This window comes from Lepidochelys olivacea (genome assembly GCF_965140295.1).
Source record: "Lepidochelys olivacea isolate rLepOli2 genome assembly, chromosome: 11".
Lineage (NCBI taxonomy): Eukaryota > Metazoa > Chordata > Testudines > Cheloniidae > Lepidochelys > Lepidochelys olivacea.
This window is the reverse complement of record NC_140421.1, coordinates 79170009-79191927: the sequence shown is the minus strand read 5'-3', so window position 1 is coordinate 79191927 and position 21919 is coordinate 79170009. Positions and strand designations below refer to the sequence as shown.

General features: G+C 52.4%; 1 protein-coding gene across 2 annotated transcripts in view; it reads left to right on the top strand.

The window, feature by feature from the left end:
- The first annotated feature begins 7746 nt into the window (after positions 1–7746).
- ITGB2 (integrin subunit beta 2) overlaps positions 7747–21919 on the top strand; it is a 49963-nt gene continuing 35790 nt past the window's right edge. The window contains exon 1 of one of the 2 annotated variants that reach the window (XM_084643684.1): positions 7747–7875. Coding sequence is in view for 1 of the 2 variants with exons in the window: in XM_084643683.1 (XP_084499809.1) it covers positions 7878–7880 (3 nt within the window). In the remaining variant the exon portion in view is untranslated. Of the gene's footprint in view, positions 7881–21919 lie in introns of both variants that reach the window. The other variant, XM_084643683.1, reaches the window with a different exon arrangement.

Here is a 21919-nt window from a genome sequence, read left to right as displayed (position 1 = left end):
CTGCGCCTTTGACAGTCCCAGGTGAGAGCTGCTGAGTCTCTCCGAAAGCCAACTCCTATCTCCCTCCTGTCACCTCTCGGTGCACTGTCTTCCTGAAGACCCATGCTGAGGTCACATGCTCCATCAGGGAGAGTGTCCCTTGGATAGGTGGTAAGTGTTCAGGCCTTGGGGCTCCCATTCTCTTTCCATATTGTCTACTGATAGACAGCAGAACCTCAGGGTTACGAACCCCTCGGGAATGGAGGTTGTTCGTAACTCGGAACAAAACGTTGGGGTTTTTCTTTCAAACGTTTACAGCTGAACATTGACTTAATACAGCTTTGAAACTTCACTCTGTGTAAGAAAAATGCTGCTCTCCCTTTTTTTATTTTTGTAGTGGTTTACATGTCACAGCCCTGTACTGTATTTCCTTGTCTTTTCTTTGGTCACTGCTGCTGCTGCCTGCTCGTGTACTTCCGGTTCCACATGAAGTGTGTGGTTGACGGGTCAGTTTGTAACTCTGGTGTTTGTAATTCTGAGGTTCTACCATTGCCAGTTCTTTAATGACCTATTCATTCCACCCCAGACAGTTTCCTGGTACACACCCCTCGTGTCTCCTGCTCTGTCCAAGGAGCAAGCTCTGTAACCCTTTTGCACCCGCTGAGTAGCAATTCAAAGTGCAGAGGGACTGAAGCACGCATCATGTGTAAGGCTATGTTTTAGTCCCAGGTATTTTTAGTAAAAGTCATAGACAGGTCACAGGCAGTAAACAAAAATTCACGGCCTGTGACCTGTCCATGACTTTTACTAAAAATACCGGTGACCAAAACTTGGGAGGGGCTGCCTGGAGGCCCTGCAGGTGCTGCAGGAGGGCGGCCTGGGTGCTGGGGGAGCTGGTGGGTGGTGGCACACGGCCCAGGATCCCTGCTGGTGCTGGGGGCAGGTTGGTGGAGCCAGCAGACTCCCTACCTGGCTTCACGCCTCCCCCACCCAGCAGCAGAGTTTGGGTGTGGGAGGGGGCAGGGGGTTGGGGTACGGGACGGGGTGAGGCGGGCTCTGGGCTGCGCTTACCTGGGGGGCCCCCCAGAAGCGGTGACATCTCCCTCGCTCAGCTGCTAGGCTGAGGCAAGGCCAGACAGTTCTGTGTGCTGACTCTGCCTGCAGGCACCGCCCCCGCAGCTCCCATTGGCCACCTGCCTGAGCTGCCCCTGAGCCAGGCACACCGGCTGCTGCAAAAGTCACGGAGGTGACAGAAACGGTGACTTCTGTGACCTCCATGACAAACTCGCAGCCTTAACCATGTGCCTAATAGGGAGATATCTCTTGAAGAGACCGATGGGGCGGGGGAGTGAGTTGTGTTTGCTATTGTTGTAGGCAGATTTAGCACTCCACATCCAGAAGTTTTGGGAATTCGGTGTGGTAGTTTTCGGGCTGCTCCAATAGGTTCCCTGTTGCTGAGGCCAGACTTCATATGTGGGGAAGCAGTGCCCTATTGTGTGAGTTGGGCAAAGCTGAGCCCAGGAGCAGAGAGCAGGCGGTTTTCCCTGACTCAGAAGCTTTTTGCAGCAGGTTAGTGATACTGTTATAACCCTCAGGGAAGCATGGCCAGTGTTAATTACAGAAAAGGGAAATTGGGCGGGGAAACTCATTTCTTTTCTTTTAACTGTATTCTGGGAATGTTGTTTGATTTTAGCCAAACTGTTTTAGTTAAATTGTCTCAACCAGTGCGATTCACCGCCTTTTCTTAAACGTGATAATGGGGAAAGAGTCAGTTATATTTTGCTGTTCTCACTTCTGTATTTTCTTGTAACTGGGCTTTTTTGTTTTTTTGTTTTTTAAATCTATACACTTAACTGAGTGATTGGTTAATCGGTTGACTGGCTACCAGTGATTTCAGCAGAGGTTGGAGAAGGAAGAGCCTGCGTGGATTCCAATCTTTAAGATTCCTACAAGCAAGTGGAGGGAAGATGTTTTAGAGTCCGCAGTTTGTATAGAATTTGGTGATCAAAGATTCTAACGGAGACTCCAGTGAACTCAGCCTAAACTTTTGGGAATGCTGAGTTCCTTCTCATTGTGTTTCTGTGGGGACTGACCTGTTTAGGTTTTAATTGGTTTTCTTTATTTATGTTTATGTAGAACTGTGAAGATAATATCTGTGGATTATAAAGTAGCAAAGTTATGTTGTAAAATTAAATTATTATTATTATTTTTTATGTTTCTTTATCATAAGATTTTACAAAGTTGTTAATAATTCAATTCATTCCTTTCACTCTGTTTGGGACTTGGATGTGGGGAGGTTGACCCTGAGCAATCCTTGCTCAAAACCCTTCCGTAGCAAAGCGATGACACACCAGTGCGGCGCCTCCTGCTGGTCATCCTGGGAATTAGCTCTTTCCAGCTCCGGAGCACCCTGTGCTGGCCGATGTCTCGCCTGCCTCAGGCCCCCCGTGTCCCTCCTGGACTCTGGTGCCCCTTACCCTGGGGTTCTGCCGTCTGCAGTACCCCCGCTCTGGGTCTCCCCTCCCAGGGGACCCCCCCAATCCTCTCACCCACTTTGCCTCAGTGGCTACTGCCAGTCATCATCTAGCCCCTGCTCACTGGGGCAGACTGCAGTGTAATGGCCACTCATCATTGGCAATGGGGTAGGACCTGCTGCCTTTGCCTATCCCCGGGCTGTCCCTCTGCATCCCCAGTACCTTTTGGGGCCTTTAACAAGGCCTGCAACCTGGGGGTTTGCCAGGCTGGAGCTCCCCAGCTCCCCTTTGCTCTTCCCCAGCACTACTCCACTTTTCAGCTAGCCCTTCCCACTCCAGGGCTGGAGAGAGACTCCTTCAGCTCCTGGCCCACAGCCCTCTGATCAGGGCCAGCTGGACCCTGATTGGCATGGCCCCAGCTGTGGCTGCTTCCCCAATCAGCCTAGCTTGGCTGCTTTTAACCCCTGTTCTGGGAGTGGGGCAGCCGTCCTTCAAAACTGAATTCTGGGTCTCCAGCTACTTTCCTAGGGGAGTTGGGGTTTTTAGGCACTGGAGAAGGGGAATGAAGTGAACTTCTAGCCCATGCAAAAGTCATACATAGTCATCCTGGAAAATATTATAGAAAATTCCCACTTTGTCCCAGCTAGATCGACCCTGGGACATGTGCCCTGCATATATGCAGTTCCGTGCTCTAAAATCTTCCTCCTCCGGAATGCTTTGGTTCTTAGTAAACAAGGTTTTGTTTTAAGAAGGCCGTCTGGTCGCTCCCCACCACTGCTCAGAGCTCCCGAATGGAACAGCACTGCAGGAGCTGAGCCTAAGGCAGGCCTGCTGAGATGATCATGGTTAGCCGCGGGGGACTGCAGCCAGGGCCCAGTGGGAGGGTGGGAGAATTGTGGGATTCCACCCCAGGAAAGGTAAAGTCACAAGGCCTGAGACCTGAGGGGGCACACGCAGAGACCCAGAGGGGTTGGCAGCACAGATGGTAGGTGTGACCACGCGCTAACATTCAACCCAGAGACCAACAATCATCCAGTCCAGATTATGGAACAACAGTGCCCATGCTGTGTTGACAAACTGTGGTCAGTTGCTTGACCACACTTGGTGTCATTATGAAATATTATGAAAATTTAAGAGGCCAAATAACCAATGTCGGTTAGGTTTAGTGCTAAAAGTCAATAATAATATAGTAGAGGACAAAGGTTCAATACGATACCAGTATCCGGGAAGCCATCTCATGCGTCTTACACAGAAGGCAAAGTGACACATTGCAGGTATTTATAGGATGACTTTACACATTACAAAACTCTTTACACATCACTGAAATCCCACCTATGAGTGTGTCCTAGTTCCTCAACTTCTTGTTCTGTTCCTTCCTTGTCTTTGTTTTGGATATGAGCGTTCCAGGTACTGGTCAGTGAAGGCACCTCTCTGGCTTGTACTAAGCGGGCCTAGAACAATGTATCTTGATTTTGACAAATTTCCTATTTGCTTATATGCCAAATGCTGGGTTGTGCTACGGCAGGGCACTGGGGAAGGTAGCTTAGATTGAGTGGACAGAACTCTGGGGAAATCACAGGCCTTATAGCTTTTATGACTGCCAGGGACATGTTGGACCAGTAAGTAGTGATATATCTGGATGGCTTACTTGTTTTCACTGATGACACAGGGTGGTACACCATGCCTGTCTGTACTGTCCTCAAAGGCTATGCTAGCACGTCCTCTAGACCAAGCTAGAAAAGTGTGTCTTTCACCAGTCCTCTGTAGAGTTTGGGGGTTTCTCATGTCCCCAGAGGGTGTCAAGATGGACCCACACCAGGTGAGGATAGTCCTTGTTTGGGCAGTGCCTTGGAACATTCACAACCTGCAGCATTGCCTGGGATTCGCTAACTTCTATCATCAGTTCATTCCGAGGTTCTTGGAACGAATCTCCCCCCTCACCTTTCTGCTCTGCAAGAGCATCAACTTCCACTGGCCTTCCAAGACTCAACAAGCCTTTGAATGGCTAAAACTTGCATTCACTTCTGCCCTGGACTAGTGCACCGGGATCCCACACTAGCCTTCACCACTGAAGCAGATGCATCCAACGTGCTTATGGGGACAGTGCTTTCCCAAGGCATGGCCCCCAACAGGTCTTGTTTTCATGTGCCTTTCTCCTCCAGGAGACTTATCCCCACAGAACAAAACTATGAAGTCCTGGACAAGAAGCTCTTTGTGATTAAAGTCACCTTTGAGGAATGGTGCCACTATCTTGAGGGGGCCTGCCACCTGGTCCAGGTGTATATAGACCATAAGACCTATCTGTGCAGGGCCAAGGCCCTTAGTCAGTGGCCCTTAATCAGCTTCAGTGGGCTCGGTTCTTCTCACACTTCGATTTTGTTATTTCCTCTTGTCCAGGAACTAAAAATAAAAGGCCACTCACTGTCCCAGACCTTGCTGACCCTAAAGGCCCGAGCCCCAAAGCCTCAAGCATCCGGAACTCTCTCTGTGGGACACCCTGTCAAGACCTACTTGCCTTGATCTGGTTGGTCGTAATCCAAGGGGTCCACCGTGACAAACTGGAAGTGCTAAACAAGGAGGCCTCCAATGTCCACTATGGGATATTCTATGTGACAGAACGTATTTATGTCTCCCCCTGGCCTCCAACAGTCGCAGCTCTGCAAGCCTGTCACAACTCCCCCTGGCTGGGCATTTTGACTGTACCAAGACCCAGCAGCTTGTCCTGCATGCGAGCCACAATACAGACCTATATCGCCCCCATAACACCCGTGCCCATGCTAAAGATAAACCCCTTGGCCTCCTGCAGCCCCTCGAGGTACCATCCAGCCCCTGGGCAGTCGTCAGCCTCAGTTTCATAGAGGAACTACCCAAACCAAACGGATTTATAATAGTCCTGACCACACTAGACCACTACTCCAAGATGACCCACTTTGTTCCCTGCACCAGCCTTCCCCACTCTGAGGAAACTGCCCATTTCTGGGTGGACCACGTCATTCATCTTCATGGTCTTCCAGAGCGCATCGTGGCCCACAATTCATGTCCCGCTTCTGGCAGGAGTCCCTTCCGAATATTAGCAGTTTGCTCCAGCCCCTCATCCGCCTACCACCTCCAGACAAATGGAGGAATGGAGAGAACGCACCGAATTCCGGAGCAATGCCCCCGGTGCTATGTTAATTATCACCAGAGCGATTGTTCCTCCACACTACCTGCGGCAGAGTTTGTGTACGACAGATTGCACGTGTGGAGGGTGAGGTGCTTCTCCGGGAGGCACGGGGCTGCAATCGATTAATATGGCAACTTGATTCCAAACTCAGTGTGGTGCATTTTTAGCACGGAGCAACACAAGGGTTAGGCTATGACATCCACAGCTCATGCTGTTCAGTAACCCAAGGGGCTTTGGCTAAGGGGTAAGGTAAGGCAGGTTTTTTCCTATCTGCCTTTAAGGACACCTCCGGTGCCTCCCAGGGCCAGGTGGAAAGCCAGTGCTTTTATGCATCCACATTTGTCCAAGCACATCACTGGTGCTGGATAAATAGTAAGGCGACATCTGCCAGGTTTAACTCCGAGAACTGTGGCTTTCCATGCTGTAGAGAATTCTTTGGGATCAGGGTGGCCTCAGACTGGCTGCATCAGACATTTGGGCGTTCTCACAGTGATTTAGCACTTTTTGTTTCAAGCCTGACTCTGTGGTAATCTCCTTCCTCATTGCAGAAAACACAGAAGCCTTCTCGGTCTGCCCCTCATGCCATGCCTCTAGCTCCGTCCTGTTGTGGGGGACGCGGGAGGCAGGCTTTCTCCCCCATCTCTCCCATCTCATCGCACACCGTGCCTGGTTCTTCCCACCACTCTGCCATCACTCCTGTCTCCCCCTAGGACCACCGGAGAGCGGGACGTTGCGTGCTGCTCTGATCCATGCACTGCCCAGCACTCGTCCCCATCTCTCTGGGCGTCCTGCGAGTGGAGTAGCTCTAAGGTATTTACACTGATAACTGCGCACATCTCCAGCTTTTGGGGGGCCGGTCAACTTTCTCTATTGCACACAGGGCTCCCCCTTCCCAACCCAGCCTCCCGCATCCCCCTAGGCCCTCAGCCTACTCCTCCCACTCTCCACCCCAGGGAGAGCCTGGGGAAACCTTTGCATCACAGCCTGCCCTGCCCCTGGCTACCCCCTGGTTCTTGTTGACTTAGGAAGGGAGGGGGAAGGTACATTTCAAAGCCGAGGAGCCTTCAGCAGGCTTTGTGATTGCCCCAGCCTAGCCAATACAAAGGGGGGGAGGCGCCTGGCAATATGCCCAGCATAGGGGCCCTCTCGAAGTTGCCAAGGGCACCACAAACCCCAGAGCGGGAGATGTGGTGGGGGCATGTCAGGGCCAGCCCAGTGGTAAGAGGAGGTGTGGCCAAGGGAAGCCCCCAGCACTACCCCAGTCGGCTCCAGGGGCTCAGCCTGTCCATGCAGCCCCAGCCCCGGGGAGGCGTCAACTGCCTGCACATGGCCCCTGCTTGGGCGCAGGAATTAGCTTGGCCCTGCCTGAGAATGCCCTGCTGCCAGTCCGCACCCACTGTCAGCACAGCCCTCGTGGCAAACGTCTCTCAGTCCCTGGGCCCTGGGTCTGTGAGGGCTTTACAGGTGAAACCCAGCTGCTCCGGCCTCACCTGGGTGTCAGTGCGGAGCCAGGCAGCGCCCAGTGTGTTATGATCATGTCATGTATTGAAAATAGTGTCACATTTCCACGCGATCCCTTTCCGGGTGGAAGGGTTTCCTGCAGGCTCTGGGGTTGTGTGGGGAAGCAGCAGTTCTAATGTGCCTCCTGTCTCTGGGTGCAGGACACCTGCCAGTGCAGAGGTGGATTCATGACCGCCCTTACTGCTCTGCTGGGCCTGGTTGGGTAGGGCACTACAGAGGGTGGCCTGCACCAGTTTATTACCCCCACAATTACTGGGTACCCCCAGGTACAAGCTAAACGTACAGTCCCCAAGGGAAGCACGTGCTGCCCCGAGGAGCTGCCAGTATGCAGCGGCGTCTCGGGGGGAGATGCCAGCACCAGGTGATACAGCCCTGAGAGGCATGTTAAGCTTGGTGAAACATCCCAAGGGGTAGAACTGAGCCCCAAGCCCAGTAACTGACTGACACTCCGCAGCGCACCCCCGGAGCTACTCGACTCAGTGCTAGAGGCGTTCGAATGCAGCTATTTGGTACTTTCAGAAAACCTCTGGCCCCACCCACACCCAACTCTTCACTTCCTCCCTGTCCCGCACAGGCTGCCTATATATCAGCACTAGGAAGGAAAAAGCAGCAGAGCGTGTTGCAAAGATCCCGGCAAGTGATTGCTCCTCACCGCTCTTCAGGCGGAACCTCACACCCAACAACTTATTTCACAACAGCCTGCGAACAGCTGGCCAGGGGCCAAGGAGAAGACTTGATGTATGGTAAAAACAATTCCTTCCTGGTGCTTCCATGCCCTTGCAGGGGGAGCTGCTCTGCCTGTCTGTGGGTTTTCCCATCGCACTGCTTGCTGCATGGCAGCGTATTGCTTGGGTTACACTCCACTCTGTCCAGAAAGGACGCGGGGTCTCCCGATGTGTGTCCCAGAAAGCTTGGAACAGTCTGTTGGGGGAGCCCAAGTTCGGGTCCCTGCTCTGCCCCAGGTGGCCTTGGGCAGCGCTCACTGGGCCTCACGCCCCCATCCGCGGGGGGAGCTATAGTCCTGCCCTACCTCCCAGGGGTGTGCTAAGGAGACGGCACGCTCAGGTGCTACAGAGACAGACAGAGCTTCTCGCCCACTGCCGCCTCAGACTGACTGGGGGGGATGCAGGGAGCCCCTTTCTAAAGCCAAGCTCTGCCTTTTGAATGTGCTCCGTGTTAGAGGGGGAGACAAGCGTGGAATTGTTGACGATTGAGATGCAGGATTTGGGGCCCAGCGCACTATTGCTCTGCCCTTTGGGGGGTAAAGCAGAGCAGGGTGGATGTAAAATGCCACCGTTCTGGTCTGATAACACCCGCTTGGCACTCAGTCTGCGTTGGTGCACATGGCTGCCCAGGAACAAGGGAGTGGGGGATGGGAGCCTCAGTCTGTACACATGGACAGAACAGCGCATAGTCTTTGTTAGGACAGGGAAATGCATCTGTCACTCTGAAAACGGCCAAGATTATAGGGTTTACCAGCAGATTGGTTAGATGCTGACGGTGACTGCTTGCAGCATGCTCTGTGATTGTTCCTGTGTAGTAACGATCTGTGATAGACTGGGCTGGTGAGCTCTGATCTGATTGCTGTGCGTTCTCACTCTAGCTATGCCTAGAAGCTAAAAGGAGAAATTTGCCAGTTGTCTGGACTCTCGGTTTTTAATTTCCACTGGTGAATTTGCAAATGTTGATCCTTCCTGTCTGTAGAGGGCAATGTGTCTGAATACTGGCTAGCATTTCAGCATGCCCTCTCTCTGGGCTTGCTCTTAGGTTTGTTACAAACCCAGATGCAGACATTAAAAAAGCCAACACGCTCAGTAATGAACAATGGCAGGGCTGGGAACCAGCCCCAGATCATCAGCGAGCCGGACAGGATGTGGCATTACAGTCAACAGGCTGCTCAAGGATCAGACTGCAGCTTCGTGCTCTGAACAACAACAGGGTCAATGTCACCTTCAAAGCGTGCGCTCCCCAGCGAGGCTCTGCTCAGCCCAGGCAGGGGCCAAGAGGGAGCACCGCGCCAGCCCACCCCCCAGGGAGAGGCCCCAATCTGGCCCTAATGTACTGATAGGTAGCTACAGTCTTTACTCCTACTTTCTGACAGGCTGTGTCTGGGAATGCCCTCTGCACAAATAAATTTGTTAGTCTCTAAGGTGCCACAAGTCCTCCTTCCCTCTGCTCTGTGTGTTTGTTTGAAGAAGGGCTTCATGTAACTTCCTTGGAAGTGCTGCCCCGGCTGAAGCTAGGGCAGCCATCTGCTAAGCCAGGGCTCCTTTGTGCTGGTGGGATTGGGCCTGCCCTCTTGAGGGAAGGTAGCAGAGCCAGGCAAGGAGATGGGTTGCCTGCTCTTTGCTGTCTTTGCTCCTCCATGCGACACCTAATAACACTGCTAACTGTTGCTGTTAATACAGAATCAAAGATGTGTAGGGCCCTTTACAGACAAATGCCATGGCCCTGAGGAGCTCACAGTCTAGGGCAGGTACAAAATCACATGCGGGGGCGGCTGGTGACCCAGCCGTTGGGGGAGGCTAGCCCCTGGCCCCAGCCCTCCCCATCTGCCCCCCTCCCCTCAGGAGCCCATAGCACCCCACGGCGGGCCCCGGCCCCAGCGCCGAGCGGCCAGGGGGTGAGGCCCCAGCCCCCGTGCTCTGGGCGGGGCAGCCAGCCTCGGTGCTCTGGGCAGCAACACTCCAGCACCAGCCGCCCCGACTCCCTGCGGCAGGCCAGCCGGCCAGCCAGCCCCAACCAGCCTGGGCAGAGCAGGGGAACGCAGCGGGGGCCTGGCCTGGGGGTGGAGCGTGGGCGGCCTCATGCGAGGCTGTTTGGCAAGGCGCAGCTTCCCCGTGCCTGTGACCACATGGCCCCGGGAGGGAAGAGGAGCAGTGGGAGGAGAGCTACACAGCACAGGGGCAGGATTATGGCAGGTCGTTTCCAATGCCTAAAAAGGGCAACATCCTTTTTTAATGAAAGAAAAGGAAATATTTAGGCAAACAAAATGGCTTCAGTGTGTGGTGTGTCATGGGAATGCAGGCCAGATAAATAGCCTTTATTTTACAGTCAGCATTGTTTTACCCCATTTAACAGTAGCCAAAATCCCATAAACCCACCTTCTACTCCCCAGGGCAGACTCACAGCCAAATTTGGGAACATTTGCAGAGGAATCGTACTCAGATGCAAACACATGACTTCTTGTGAGAAGAGCCTAGATGTCATGGTTTTTGCCATGGCAGTCACATCCTGCCTTAGTCATGAAGTCACTTGGTTTTGTGTGTTTCATCTCTATTTTTATTCCAGTTTCTTTTACATTGCAGACCAGTACAATACCTAACATTTCCAATAGCATTTTCTACTTTCAAAGTGAAATAAAAGTTCAGAGGCCGAGATCTAAATGCCAGAAGATCACTCGATCCTGATCATCTAGTCTGATTTCCTGTATAACTACAGGTCAGAGAATGTCACCCAGGGATTTGCCAATCAATTATTGTGGAGCTCAAATGTTTTTTTTAAAAAGACATCCAATCTTGATTTAAAGAAGCCAGGTGATAAAAATCCATCACAAATCTCATGGCACCGTTCGAATGCTTAATTCCCCTCACTACTAAAACTTTTCTCCTTATTTCCAGTTTGAACTTGTCTGAGTTTAATTTCCAGCCATAGCCCCTCATTCAGCCTTTTCTCCTAGAGTAAAGAGCCCTCTAGTATCAGACAGCTTTCCTCTGTGGAGGTACTTGCAGAGGTTGATCGAGTCATCTCTTCACCTTCTCTCTGATATGCTCAAAAGATTGCGCTCCTTTATTTTCTCACCATAAAAGTAGGTTTTCCATCTCCCCAATCCTTTGTGAGTCTCTCTTCTAAACCCTCTCCAACTGTGCGATACTCTTCCTGAAATGCGGACACCAGAACTGGACACCATATTCCAGTAGCCATCACACCAGTGCCAAATACAGAGGCAATACCAAATCCCTGCTCCTACTTGCTCGTCCATTGTTAATACATCAGAAGATCACGTACTCTCAGTTCCATTCACTTAAATTCAATGAGATTTTATCGGTACCACAATCTATGCGAGCACTGTTAGGGGAGTCATTTTCTCCATGGCTCGTGTGCAATCAGTTCTTCATTAGGAACCCCACGCCCTTCTCAGAGGGGGTGCTTTCCAGGAGGATGCCCCCCAGCCTGTCTGTGTGACCTGCTTCTCTGTTCCTTGCACCTGGCTGAAATGATTGCTCCTCCTAGCCCACTATGCAGCATATGACTGAGCATTATTGCCCCAGGCTGGACCCGGAGAGGGTCAATAACTTGCATGGCAGGGCAGGGTACCGCAGTGTAGTGATCTAGGTTAACGGACTGGAAGAAGGAAAAGCCTGGCTCTGCCCCCAACATACCGTGTGCCCATAGACCAGTCACCTCCCCTCTCGGAGCCTGGGCTGGCCCCTTGGTAGAGAGGGGTTAAGAATACCTTACGGGGAGGGGCTTGGGGATGGGTTTATCAGGTAAGCAGCTTGAGTGAAATTGGAAGAGCCTGGGAACAGAACGCAGCCATTGCTGGCTTCCAGCTCTCTGCCCCGGCTGCTGGCTAATGCAGCTCTCTCCTGCGTCCTGACAGCGTTGTGCTTTTCATAGCCACGGAGCAGCCATCTGCTCTCAAGCAGCGTGTGTTTTACTTCAGGGGAAACCAGTGAGAAAGAACAAGCTGAGGCTCCAGGGAAGAGCCCGGTGTGTGGCTGCGTGTCTGCCCCTGACTGCAGCCCCGATTGGCAGCTGGCTTGGGAGAGCCCACTTAAAGGGGCCCTATACAGAACACAACCCTGGCAGCTCTGTAGCTATCCCCACCACAAAGCCGAGCTCCCGAGGGCTGCCAGGCCTCCGAAGACCACTAGGACCCATTGTTCCTATGTCAGCGGGGAATGGTGCATAAGGGAAGTGCCCCAAACCCTGAAGCAGGTTCCTGAAAGGGTGTTATGAGGAACAATGCAGTAAAGATTCTGAGGACCTGCAGCCCTGGGTGCCCCATAACTAGCTATGCTAGAGAGAGGCACTGTGTATTGTCAGCAAGGAGTTAATAGGAAAATTTTCAACATTGCACAACTAAGCAAAAGGAGAAATGACACCAGCTTTCCCTTCCGTGTTACATTCCAGGAGATGTCATATCAAAATGCTGCAATGTGGCTACCAAAAGGCACTGAAACTTTAAGCCCAGATCTTCAAAGGTCTTCCATTGATTTCAAGTTAGGAGCCTAAATACCTTTAAGAATAAAGGCCTTGGCCCTTATGGCAGTGAGAGAGGAGCAGACTTGTTAATTGTACATTGAAATATCCCAATCAAACATGAAAACTCAGCAATGCCCCCTAGAATATGTCTGACGAGAACCCCGTGTGCTGGAGTTGTAACCGATGCAACCGAGACATTAATGTATAACATTGCTCAAGCCTTAACTCAGAGCAGACACTGCACAACACCAGCTGGCAGTTCTTAGAAACCTGTCTTGGGCTGGTGTGCTTGCAGGGGCCGCGTTGGGCTGGGTAACAATGCGAGAACAAATTCCCACATTTTCTGGAGCAAGAAGCTTTCACAGGATTCAGTGCATGTGAAGCTGAAGTTATTCTATATTTGGAAACTGGAGAGTGAAAAAATGTAACCTCCCAGCTGGGCCTGAGATGGAACATCTGCCCAGTCAGGGTCATACAGTGGTGTAACGGGCCAGTTCCCCTTTTCTGGAGAGCATGCAGCCAGCTAATGACAGGGAAAGGCTGGTGAGGCACTGATTCACTGCATTCCCAGTGCAGCTGCTACATCCCCTTGGAGAGAGAAAACCAGCCGTTCCTTGCCATAATCCCCAAGGGAGGGCAGTGATGGAAACCCAGCCTGCCCTTCCCTGGTGATGAATCCCTGGACTGTGGCCTTCACTGGTTGGGCACAGCAGGGGTGAACCTATCTCAGTGCACCGCCAGCCAAACCCGCCGTGTGTGTGCCGACTCTGGATCCGAGCTGCGCTGTGCTGTAAGTGTTGGTATGATGCGAGGTGGTGCGGAGAGCATGTGGGAGCCTGCACTTCACACCTCCTCAGAGTTTCTCAGGAGGAAGCTGCACGTCAGCACTCTGACAAAACCCCCTTTTTGTAACAAGAGCAATATTTCAGTGTTGGTTGTTTCTTTGACCTAGCTCATCAAATGGTGCCTGCAGGGCTCAGGGGTTCGTCACTGGAGTCTGGCTGGTGGGGATCGCACTGAACAACAGGTGCCTTGGGGCTAGCTTCCAGCAGGGCCATCACAGGGGAGCACTGACTGACATGGCTCTGGAAAGAGGGTATCACTGCGGGTGGCTAGCCAGCCAGCCCTGAGTACTAATCAGGGACAGGTATTCCCTATAAGGAGCTGCCAGCGGGAGGAGGTCCCCTGAAAGGAGGGGGAAGCTGGAGAGGAGGCCCTGGAAAAGGCCATGCCCCAGGCCACTAGATGGGAAGAGGCAGACAGGGAGAAGGATGCCAGAGAAGAAGCTGTGAAGGTCAGAGGTTTGGGGGGAGCTGGGCCTCCCAGGAGGCAGCATTCTATACCAAAAGCAGGGAAGAACTGCAGGGCCTGGGGGGGGCAAAGCGTCTGCAGAGAATAGAGCCCAAGAAGGGGGCCGAAGTTGTGTTCTGTTTGCTGTGGGCACTGGAGAGTGCAACTGAAGACAAGCCCAGGTGGGGCAGAAGCTCTTGTGTTTATTGCTTTTGATTTATGGGACGCTGTGGGTTTAAAAGATGGGGGAATGGAAGTGAGTGTCAGCTGTCTGGAGGGCCAAGTCTCCCCACAGGCCACTGGTATCCCAAGGAGAGCTGTGAGGGCGTGCCTTTGGGACAGCAAGTCGGTGATGCTGCTGTTAGTCATGGAGTGTAAGGCCAGACAGGACCACTCAGTGATCTAGTCTGACCTGTGCAGCACAGACCAGCACACACACACAAACCCAGCCCGAAAGCACGGGAAAGAAGTCATTAACCACAGAGATCTTCTCAGTGCAATGACAGGCCATGAGGTAGTCCCTTTGGCAATGCTCACAGCCAGCTCTATTCCCCTCCAGAGAGGGAGGCTGAGAGATCTCTCTTCTCTTCTGCCAGGGCCCCTGCAAAGCTGCCTGCAGTGGGACCAGCCTGCGCAGTGTCTCATCAAGTCAGTGCCTTCGCGTGCTCCCAGCACCTAAAGGCTCCTGCCATGGGGAGCGTGTGTCTGACTTTGCAGAAAACCCTGAGATGACGTGGCACAGCGTCAGGGTCTCACTGAACTGGAGGAGAGCAGAATGGGGTGGAACCCCGTTCCCCTGACTGAACCTGGCCCAGTCTCTGAAAGGGTGGCACTAAGGCTATGGGGAAGATCTCTGCCCCAATGAAGTCAGGGTCCTTGGCTCACCGCTGACAGACAGGGCTATAAGGGTCCAAGTTGCCAACTTATGTCTGACCCTTGCTCAAGAAAGATGGTTCTGCATCAGCAGGGTGCAATGTAAGACAAGCAGGCATTCCCCTAACCCAGTGGTTCTCAACCTTTCCAGACAACTGTCTCCCTTCCAGGAGGCTGATTTGGCTTGTGTACCCCCCTTTACACCTACTTAAAATCTACTTGCTTACAAAATCAGACATAACAACACAAAAGTGTCCCAGCCCACTATTCCTGACAAATGGCTTTCTTTCTCATGGTTACCATGTAATTCTAAAATATCTCGATGGGACTGTAGAGATTGTACTTACATTTCAGCGCGTCGTATACAGAGCCGTATAAACAAGTCTTTGTCTGTAGGAAATCTGAGTTTGCACTGACTTCGCTGGTGCTTTTCCTGTGGCCTGTTGTAAAACTAGACCAATCCCGAGATGAGTTGCTATACCCCCTGGAAGGCCTGTGTGTACCCCCCGGGGGACTCATGCCTCTGGTGGAGAACCACTGCCCCAGCAGTGGCTGGGAGGTAGAAAACTGAGGCACACCCCTGCTACTAGGGGAAGTCGCTGAAGGGGCACCACAGTGCTACAGACGGGCACTTCAGCAATGGGAATGCCAATGCCATTAATGCTGCCCCGGCTCCTGACAGGGAACAGCGGGGGCAGTCATCCCGCCCCCCCACAATAACGAGTTGGTGGGTAGGCAAGGGAACACAAGCAGCGGCATCTGAGGAGTGGTTATGGGGGAGGGAGGAAGGAAAGGTCTGGAGGAGACAAGATGACGGCTCTAAACTGGCCCCCTCTGCAGCCGTCTGTGGGTGATGGCAGGGCTGGCGGCTCACTCAGCCTGGAGGGCGCTCAGCTGACGACTGCACTCTGTGCCCAGGCTAGTCTTTACAACATAAAATGAGCTGAAAATGGCTTTCGGACCAAAAAGAACTGCTGCAAACCTGCCAGGCTCCTGGGAGGGGGAGCAGGGTCCACACAGCCAAGGGAACCTTTTCAGGTATTCGAAAAAAGATACTGACAATGGGTGAAAGGCACTGTGGTGCAGAGGGCCCCCACACCAGGCTAGCACCCCATTAGATCCCACTGACACCCTCAAAATGGGCTCAAAGCAACCTGCAAAGGGTTGTAAATAAACTGGGCTTGGCACCATTTTTGCTTCTTTATGATGGAGAAAGAGCCTGAATTTTTTAAACTCTGTTTGTTCTTTACCTCAGAAATGGCTGGTGTGCCAATGTGAAGACTTCTGGGACACCTCAGGGATGTCTGGCAGCTCTTAACACCCCAGCTGTAGGGCTGTGGGGGTTGAATCTTTAACAAAGGCTTCCTCTATCCTAAGTGCTAGTTAGTACTTGGCGTTCACCGGGTGCTCAGAAAGAGAGAACTCCGACAGTCTGACTAAAAACCTCTCCCCCGCAGCTCAGCTTACATGCTGGTGGTTCTGCTGAGCTTACCATTACACTTGCTCTCCAGTCAGGCCTAGACAGGACATGAATTTCTGATAACAAACAAGCAGAAAAGAAAAGGCCTCACCCATTTTTGGAGAGAGCATGTGCCCAGTTTGGTTCTTTTGCAGAGCCCTAGTTCTTGCCCTCTGCTCAGGGCTGAATTTCACCCAGTCCCGGGGGAAAGAGCCTATAACTCTTCCTTCACAACTCTCTCTAGCCCTCTGCTAACAACTCTTTTCCATAATGATCCATCCCCTGTGTCACCCGCACCTCAAAAAGCCAAGTCTGATAGCAGTGAGTTATGCCAGGGTATGTATGAATAATGAAAGGAGCCAGGGATTTCTGTGTACCCCCAGGATACACCAGTGCCCTGTGACTGTGCCCAGATGGAGAGTTCCTAAGCTACTCCAGCTTCCCCCTGTGAGAACACCTCAGTGCACACAAAGAGGAAATGTCCTCCCATTCTGGGGGCAAAGCAGTTGCCTTTAACATTTGAAAGGTTTTCAAGCCCTGCTTATAAAATAAACCCTGGGGAACAAGCTCCAGGAGAGCCCAGTGAGATTGCCTCGCACAAATTGAGCCGGCTGCTTCTCAGGAGTGATCTGACGAACGGCCAGCCTCCCTAAGCTGAAGACCAGCTGGGGAAGTTCTCCTTGATTCTCTAAAATACTGGCTGTGTTGGGGCTCCCCATTTATCTCATACAGGCCCTACCCCACCCCGGTCACTATCAGCCACGGATAAAAGGCCTTGGGAAATATTGCTTACCAGGGAGTGACTTTTTCTCTCTTCAGACATGTATTCGATATGACTAATTTCCCCAGGTTTTCTTTGGAGGTACATAACAGCAGGGGTGAGTTCAGGAAGAGGAAGAAGCACATCACATGATGGGGGAGTCAGATGGGAAGGGGCTGAGCTCCAGTGACAAGTTTCCAATCACCCAGCCGCTGCTCTGTCTTTATGCCTCAGGGAGGGTTGAGGGCCTCAGCAAACTACTTGTTATATCCAGGTAATGGCTACAGTGGCCTTCCTAACACAGACCCTGCAGTGATGCTGTGTAATGCTGCACACACTGGTGGGAGACCTCTCTCATCACAGTGAAACTGGGCAGGAGATAACTTATATGAACAACGAATCTCTTTCCTTCCGCAACTTCAGCCACTTCTATCAAATCCCTGAGCTGGGGGTACTGCAATCCTGGCTGTGTGGCAGTCGACTGCTCTAATCCATTCTGCCCACTTGCTAGCTCAAGGCTTCTCAGATGTTTACGGTGTGACTCATAGTGTGGTCTCCTGGCCAACGTCCCCTCCATTCCCAACCACAGAGACCATCGGCCTTCCCAGCTTATACCACATCACTTCTCTGTAACAACCTACGTGGGACAATAATCCTAGCAACTCTTTTCAAGGGTTTTTTGTTTGTTTGTTTGTTTAGCTTTTTAAGATGTAATTTAAGAGCTGGAAACAAAGAGAAGAGTAAGGCTGTGTGAGCAGACAGGTCATCAGCAAGTGGTCTGTGGGTAGTGTTACCATTCATCCGGGTTTTCCCAGACATTGCTTCTTTTTCGATTCTCGTCTTCTGGCCCGGCGGATTTTTGAAATACAGCGGAACCTCAGAGTTCCAAACCCCTCGGGAACGGAGGTTGTTCGTAACTGAGAACAAAACGTTGGGGTTTTTCTTTCAAACGTTTACAGTTGAACATTGACTTAATACAGCTTTGAAACTTCACTATGCAGAAGAAACATGCTGCTCTCCCTGTATTTTTTTTAGCAGTTTACGTTTAATCCAGCGCTGTCCCATGTCTGCTGTTTGGTGTTTTGGTCTCTGCTGCTGCCTGACTGCGTAATTCTGGTTCCCAGTGAGGTGTGCGGCTAACCGGTCAGTTTGTGACGCTGAGGTTCTTCTGGAAGAGCCAATGTTCATGAGCTGATGCTGCAGCTCAGAAAGAGCACCAACTGGTCCACCTCCCAACTGGCCGCTTCCCTGCATCCACATTTGATTGCCTCCTGGCAGCTGCTGGATCCCGCCCGCCCCGGCCCCGGCTCCCAGCGCTAGGGAAGGGGAGAGTCCCGCAGGGAGGCGATGACGGAGCTGGTGCTGTGTCCGGAGTCTGCTCCAGCTGCCCTGCTTCTGTGACAGGGAGTGACACTGCCCCCCACCTTGGGAGTGGGGCCCCAGGTACCCCCTCCAGCACCCCACAAATACCCCCTCCCAGTACAACCCACTTCCACCACCCCCCAGGTAGCCCTCCCAGGACACCACACATCCCTACAGCACCCCCCAGGTACCCCTCCCAGGACACCACGCACCCCTACAGCACCCCCCAGGTAGCCCTCCCGGGACACCACGCACCCCTACAGCACCCCCCAGGTAGCCCTCCCGGGACACCACGCACCCCTACAGCACCCCCCAGGTACCCCTCCCGGGACACCACGCACCCCTACAGCACCCCCCAGGTACCCCTCCCGGGACACCACGCACCCCTACAGCACCCCCCAGGTAGCCCTCCCGGGACACCACGCACCCCTACAGCACCCCCCAGGTACCCCTCCCGGGACACCACGCACCCCTACAGCACCCCCCAGGTACCCCTCCCGGGACACCACGCACCCCTACAGCACCCTCCAGGTACCCCTCCCGGGACACACACACACGCACCCCTACAGCACCCCCCAGGTACCCCTCCCGGGACACCACGCACCCCTACAGCACCCCCCAGGTACCCCTCCCGGGACACCACGCACCCCTACAGCACCCCCCAGGTACCCCTCTGGGACACACACACACACACACCCCTACAGCACCCCCTAGCTGTACCCCCTCTGCCCCTCCAGCAGTGTCCTCTTTTGGGGAACTGAAGCATGGTAACCCTCGTTTTTAAGGCCCAGCTTGACAAAGGCCTGGCTGGGATGATTTAGTGGGGGATTGGTCCTGCTTTGAGCAGGGGGCTGGACTAGATGACCTCCTGAGGTCCCTTCCCACCCGGATATTCTGATTCTATGGTCTATGGGACCCATGGGAGGGAACTACTCGGGGATGTTTCACGGGCACCCCCTCCCCATGCCATGTGAGCAGCTACATACCACTGACACTAGGGCCTTGAGAGCAGATTCTGCCTCTGCCAGGACTGGTGGCTTTTGCTTTTTTGTTTTCCCCTGTTCCGGTTGCTCCTCTTTGGTTGCTGCCCTGAGGCTTTGCAGAAGGGTGAGTGTCACACAACCCTCCCCCTGCTGCACACTCACCAGGCTGCGGGGTTTGGGTGCCAGCAGGCCAGACCTGTGTGACCCTTTGCTTCTGAGTAGGTTGCCATAGCCTCTCTGGCGGGGCACAGGCTCTCTGTCTGTAACCCCTTCACAGAAGTGAGACCCTGCGGCCCAGCTGCCCTCCGCCCCCAGGACAAGTGCTGGCCCCCGCAAGCCTCGCAGTAGCTTAGCACATAACCCTTTCCCAGAGCTCCAACCTTGTGAGCCCTCCGGGTTTTCAGTTCACCTCTTCAGGGACACATGAGAATGGAAGGAGACAGACACGGAGGCTTTGTAGGGGTTCCCCAAAACCAGTCATGCATTAATCTAGCTAGCATAAGAAATATACAGATCTAGACAAATCCATAAATGCCTACACACATTTCTCCACCTCAGTTTCCTCACCCCTCTTGGAGTGTTTTTGGGTTGGGGTCAGGATCCCCTTGAGGAGTCCAGGATCCGCCTTCTGCACATGCCTTCTCCTCCAAATAATGGTCTCCTTCTCTCTCCTGTGTAGCTAGTTCCCTTCTTCCTCAGCTGGTCCTGCAGTTAAACAAGACCTCTCTGCTCCCAAAGCATGCCCCTCTCTTCAGCTCTCCTGCTCAAGTTCCCAGCATGTGAGTCCTTCTGAGTTTCCCCTTAGTCTCTCAGTCTCAGTGGCTTTCACCTGATCTCCTTGTTCTGCTTCAGGGGAAATTCCACTGCTCTAAGCCCCAGCCATGCACACAGACTGAGGTCCCTGGGCTTCAGCCATCCCATTGGCCTCAGGTGCTCCCCCTTGAATGGGAGCACCTTAGATTCAGTGGCCCTCCATTGTTCCTGATTGGGGAGATACATAGGCTTAGGAGCATGGGGTAACCCTGCTTACCCCGAGGCATTCAGTGCTACATCATTTCATAAAATCAACCAGAATTCCTAAGTTGTACGCAGACAGCTTTCCCACACAGGCTTGCAGCCTTTTCTCACAGCCAAACACTGCTGCCTGAGTGCCATTACTAGATAAGGCTGGTAGAACTGTCAATAACAAAGCTGAAAAGGCAGACGTAGCCAGTAAATATTTCTACTTTGAGTTTAGAAAGAAGCTGGCTGACTCATTCACAGCATACCATCATAATGAAATGCTTTCTATTCCGACAGTAACTACAAATGTTAACCTGCACTGCTAAAGTTAACCTTTGTCAATCGCAGGACTGAATAACTGGCACCAAAGAGTTTTAAAAGAATTAACTGAGGAGTTCTCTGGATGTTTGTTCAAAATCTTCATTAATGATCTGGATGATGGGATGGATTGCACCCTCAGCTGGGGGGAGAGCTAGAAAAGCTGGAGGGTAGGGACAGGGTCCAGAGTGAGCTAGACAAATTGGAGGATTGGGCCAAAAGAAACCTGAGGAGGTTTCACAAGGACAAGTGCAGAGTCCTGCACTTAGGACGGAAGAATCCCATGCACCGCTACAGGCTGGGGACTGACTGGCTAAGCAGCAGTTCTGCAGAAAAGGACCTGGGGGTTACAGTGCGTGAGAAGCTGGATATGAGTTAGCAGTGTGCCCTTGTTGCCAAGAGGGCTATTGGCACATTGGGCTGCATTAGTAGGAATATTGACCGCAGACCGAGGGACGTGATTATTCCCCTCTATTTCGCACTGGTGAGGCCACATCGGGAGTATTGCATCCAGTTTTGGGGCCCCCACTACAGAAAGGATGTGGACAAATTGGAGAGAGTCCAGCGAAGGGCAACAAAAATGATTAGGGGGCTGGGGCACATGCCTTACGAGGCGAGGCTGAGGGAGCTGGGATTGTTTAGCCTGCAGAAGAGAAGAATGAGGGGGGATTTGATAGCTGCTTTCAACTACCTGAAAGGGGGTTCCAAAGAGGATGGCTCTAGACTGTTCTCAATGGTAGCAGATGACAGAACGAGGAGTAATGGTCTCAAGTTGCAGTGGGGGAGGTTTAGATTGGATATTAGGAAAAACTTTTTCACTAAGAGGGTGGTGAAACACTGGAATGCGTTACCTAGGGAGGTGGTAGAATCTCCTTCCTTAGAGGTTTTTAAGGTCAGGCTTGACAAAGCCCTGGCTGGAATGATTTAACTGGGAATTGGTCCTGCTTTGAGCAGGGGGTTGGACTAGATGACCTTCTGGGGTCCCTTCCAACCCTGATATTCTATGATTCTATGATTCTATGATTCTATGATTCTATGACTTGGATTGTTTAGTCTGCAGAAGAGAAGAGTGAGGGGGGATTTGATAGCAGCCTTCAACTACCTGAAGGGGGGTTCCAAAGAGGATGGAGCTCGGCTGTTCTCAGTGGGGGCAGATGACAGAATAAGGAGCAATGGTCTCAAGTTGCAGTGGGGGAGGTCTAGGTTGGCTATTAGGAAAAACTATTTCACTAAGAGGGTGGCGAAGCACTGGAATGTGTTACCTGGGGAGGTGGTGGAATCTCCTTCCTTAGAAGTTTTTAAGGTCAGGCTTGACAAAGCCCTGGCTGGGATGATTTAGTTGGGGATTGGTCCTGCTTTGAGCAGGGAGCTGGACTAGATGACTTCCTGAGGTGTTTTCCAACCCTAATCGTCTATGATTCTATAACTAAGAAATCTTGGAAGACTGTGTGAATTCCAGGGGACCGAAAAAAGCTAGTGTTATGCCAATATTTAAAAAGGGTAGACAGGATGACCCGGGCAATGATA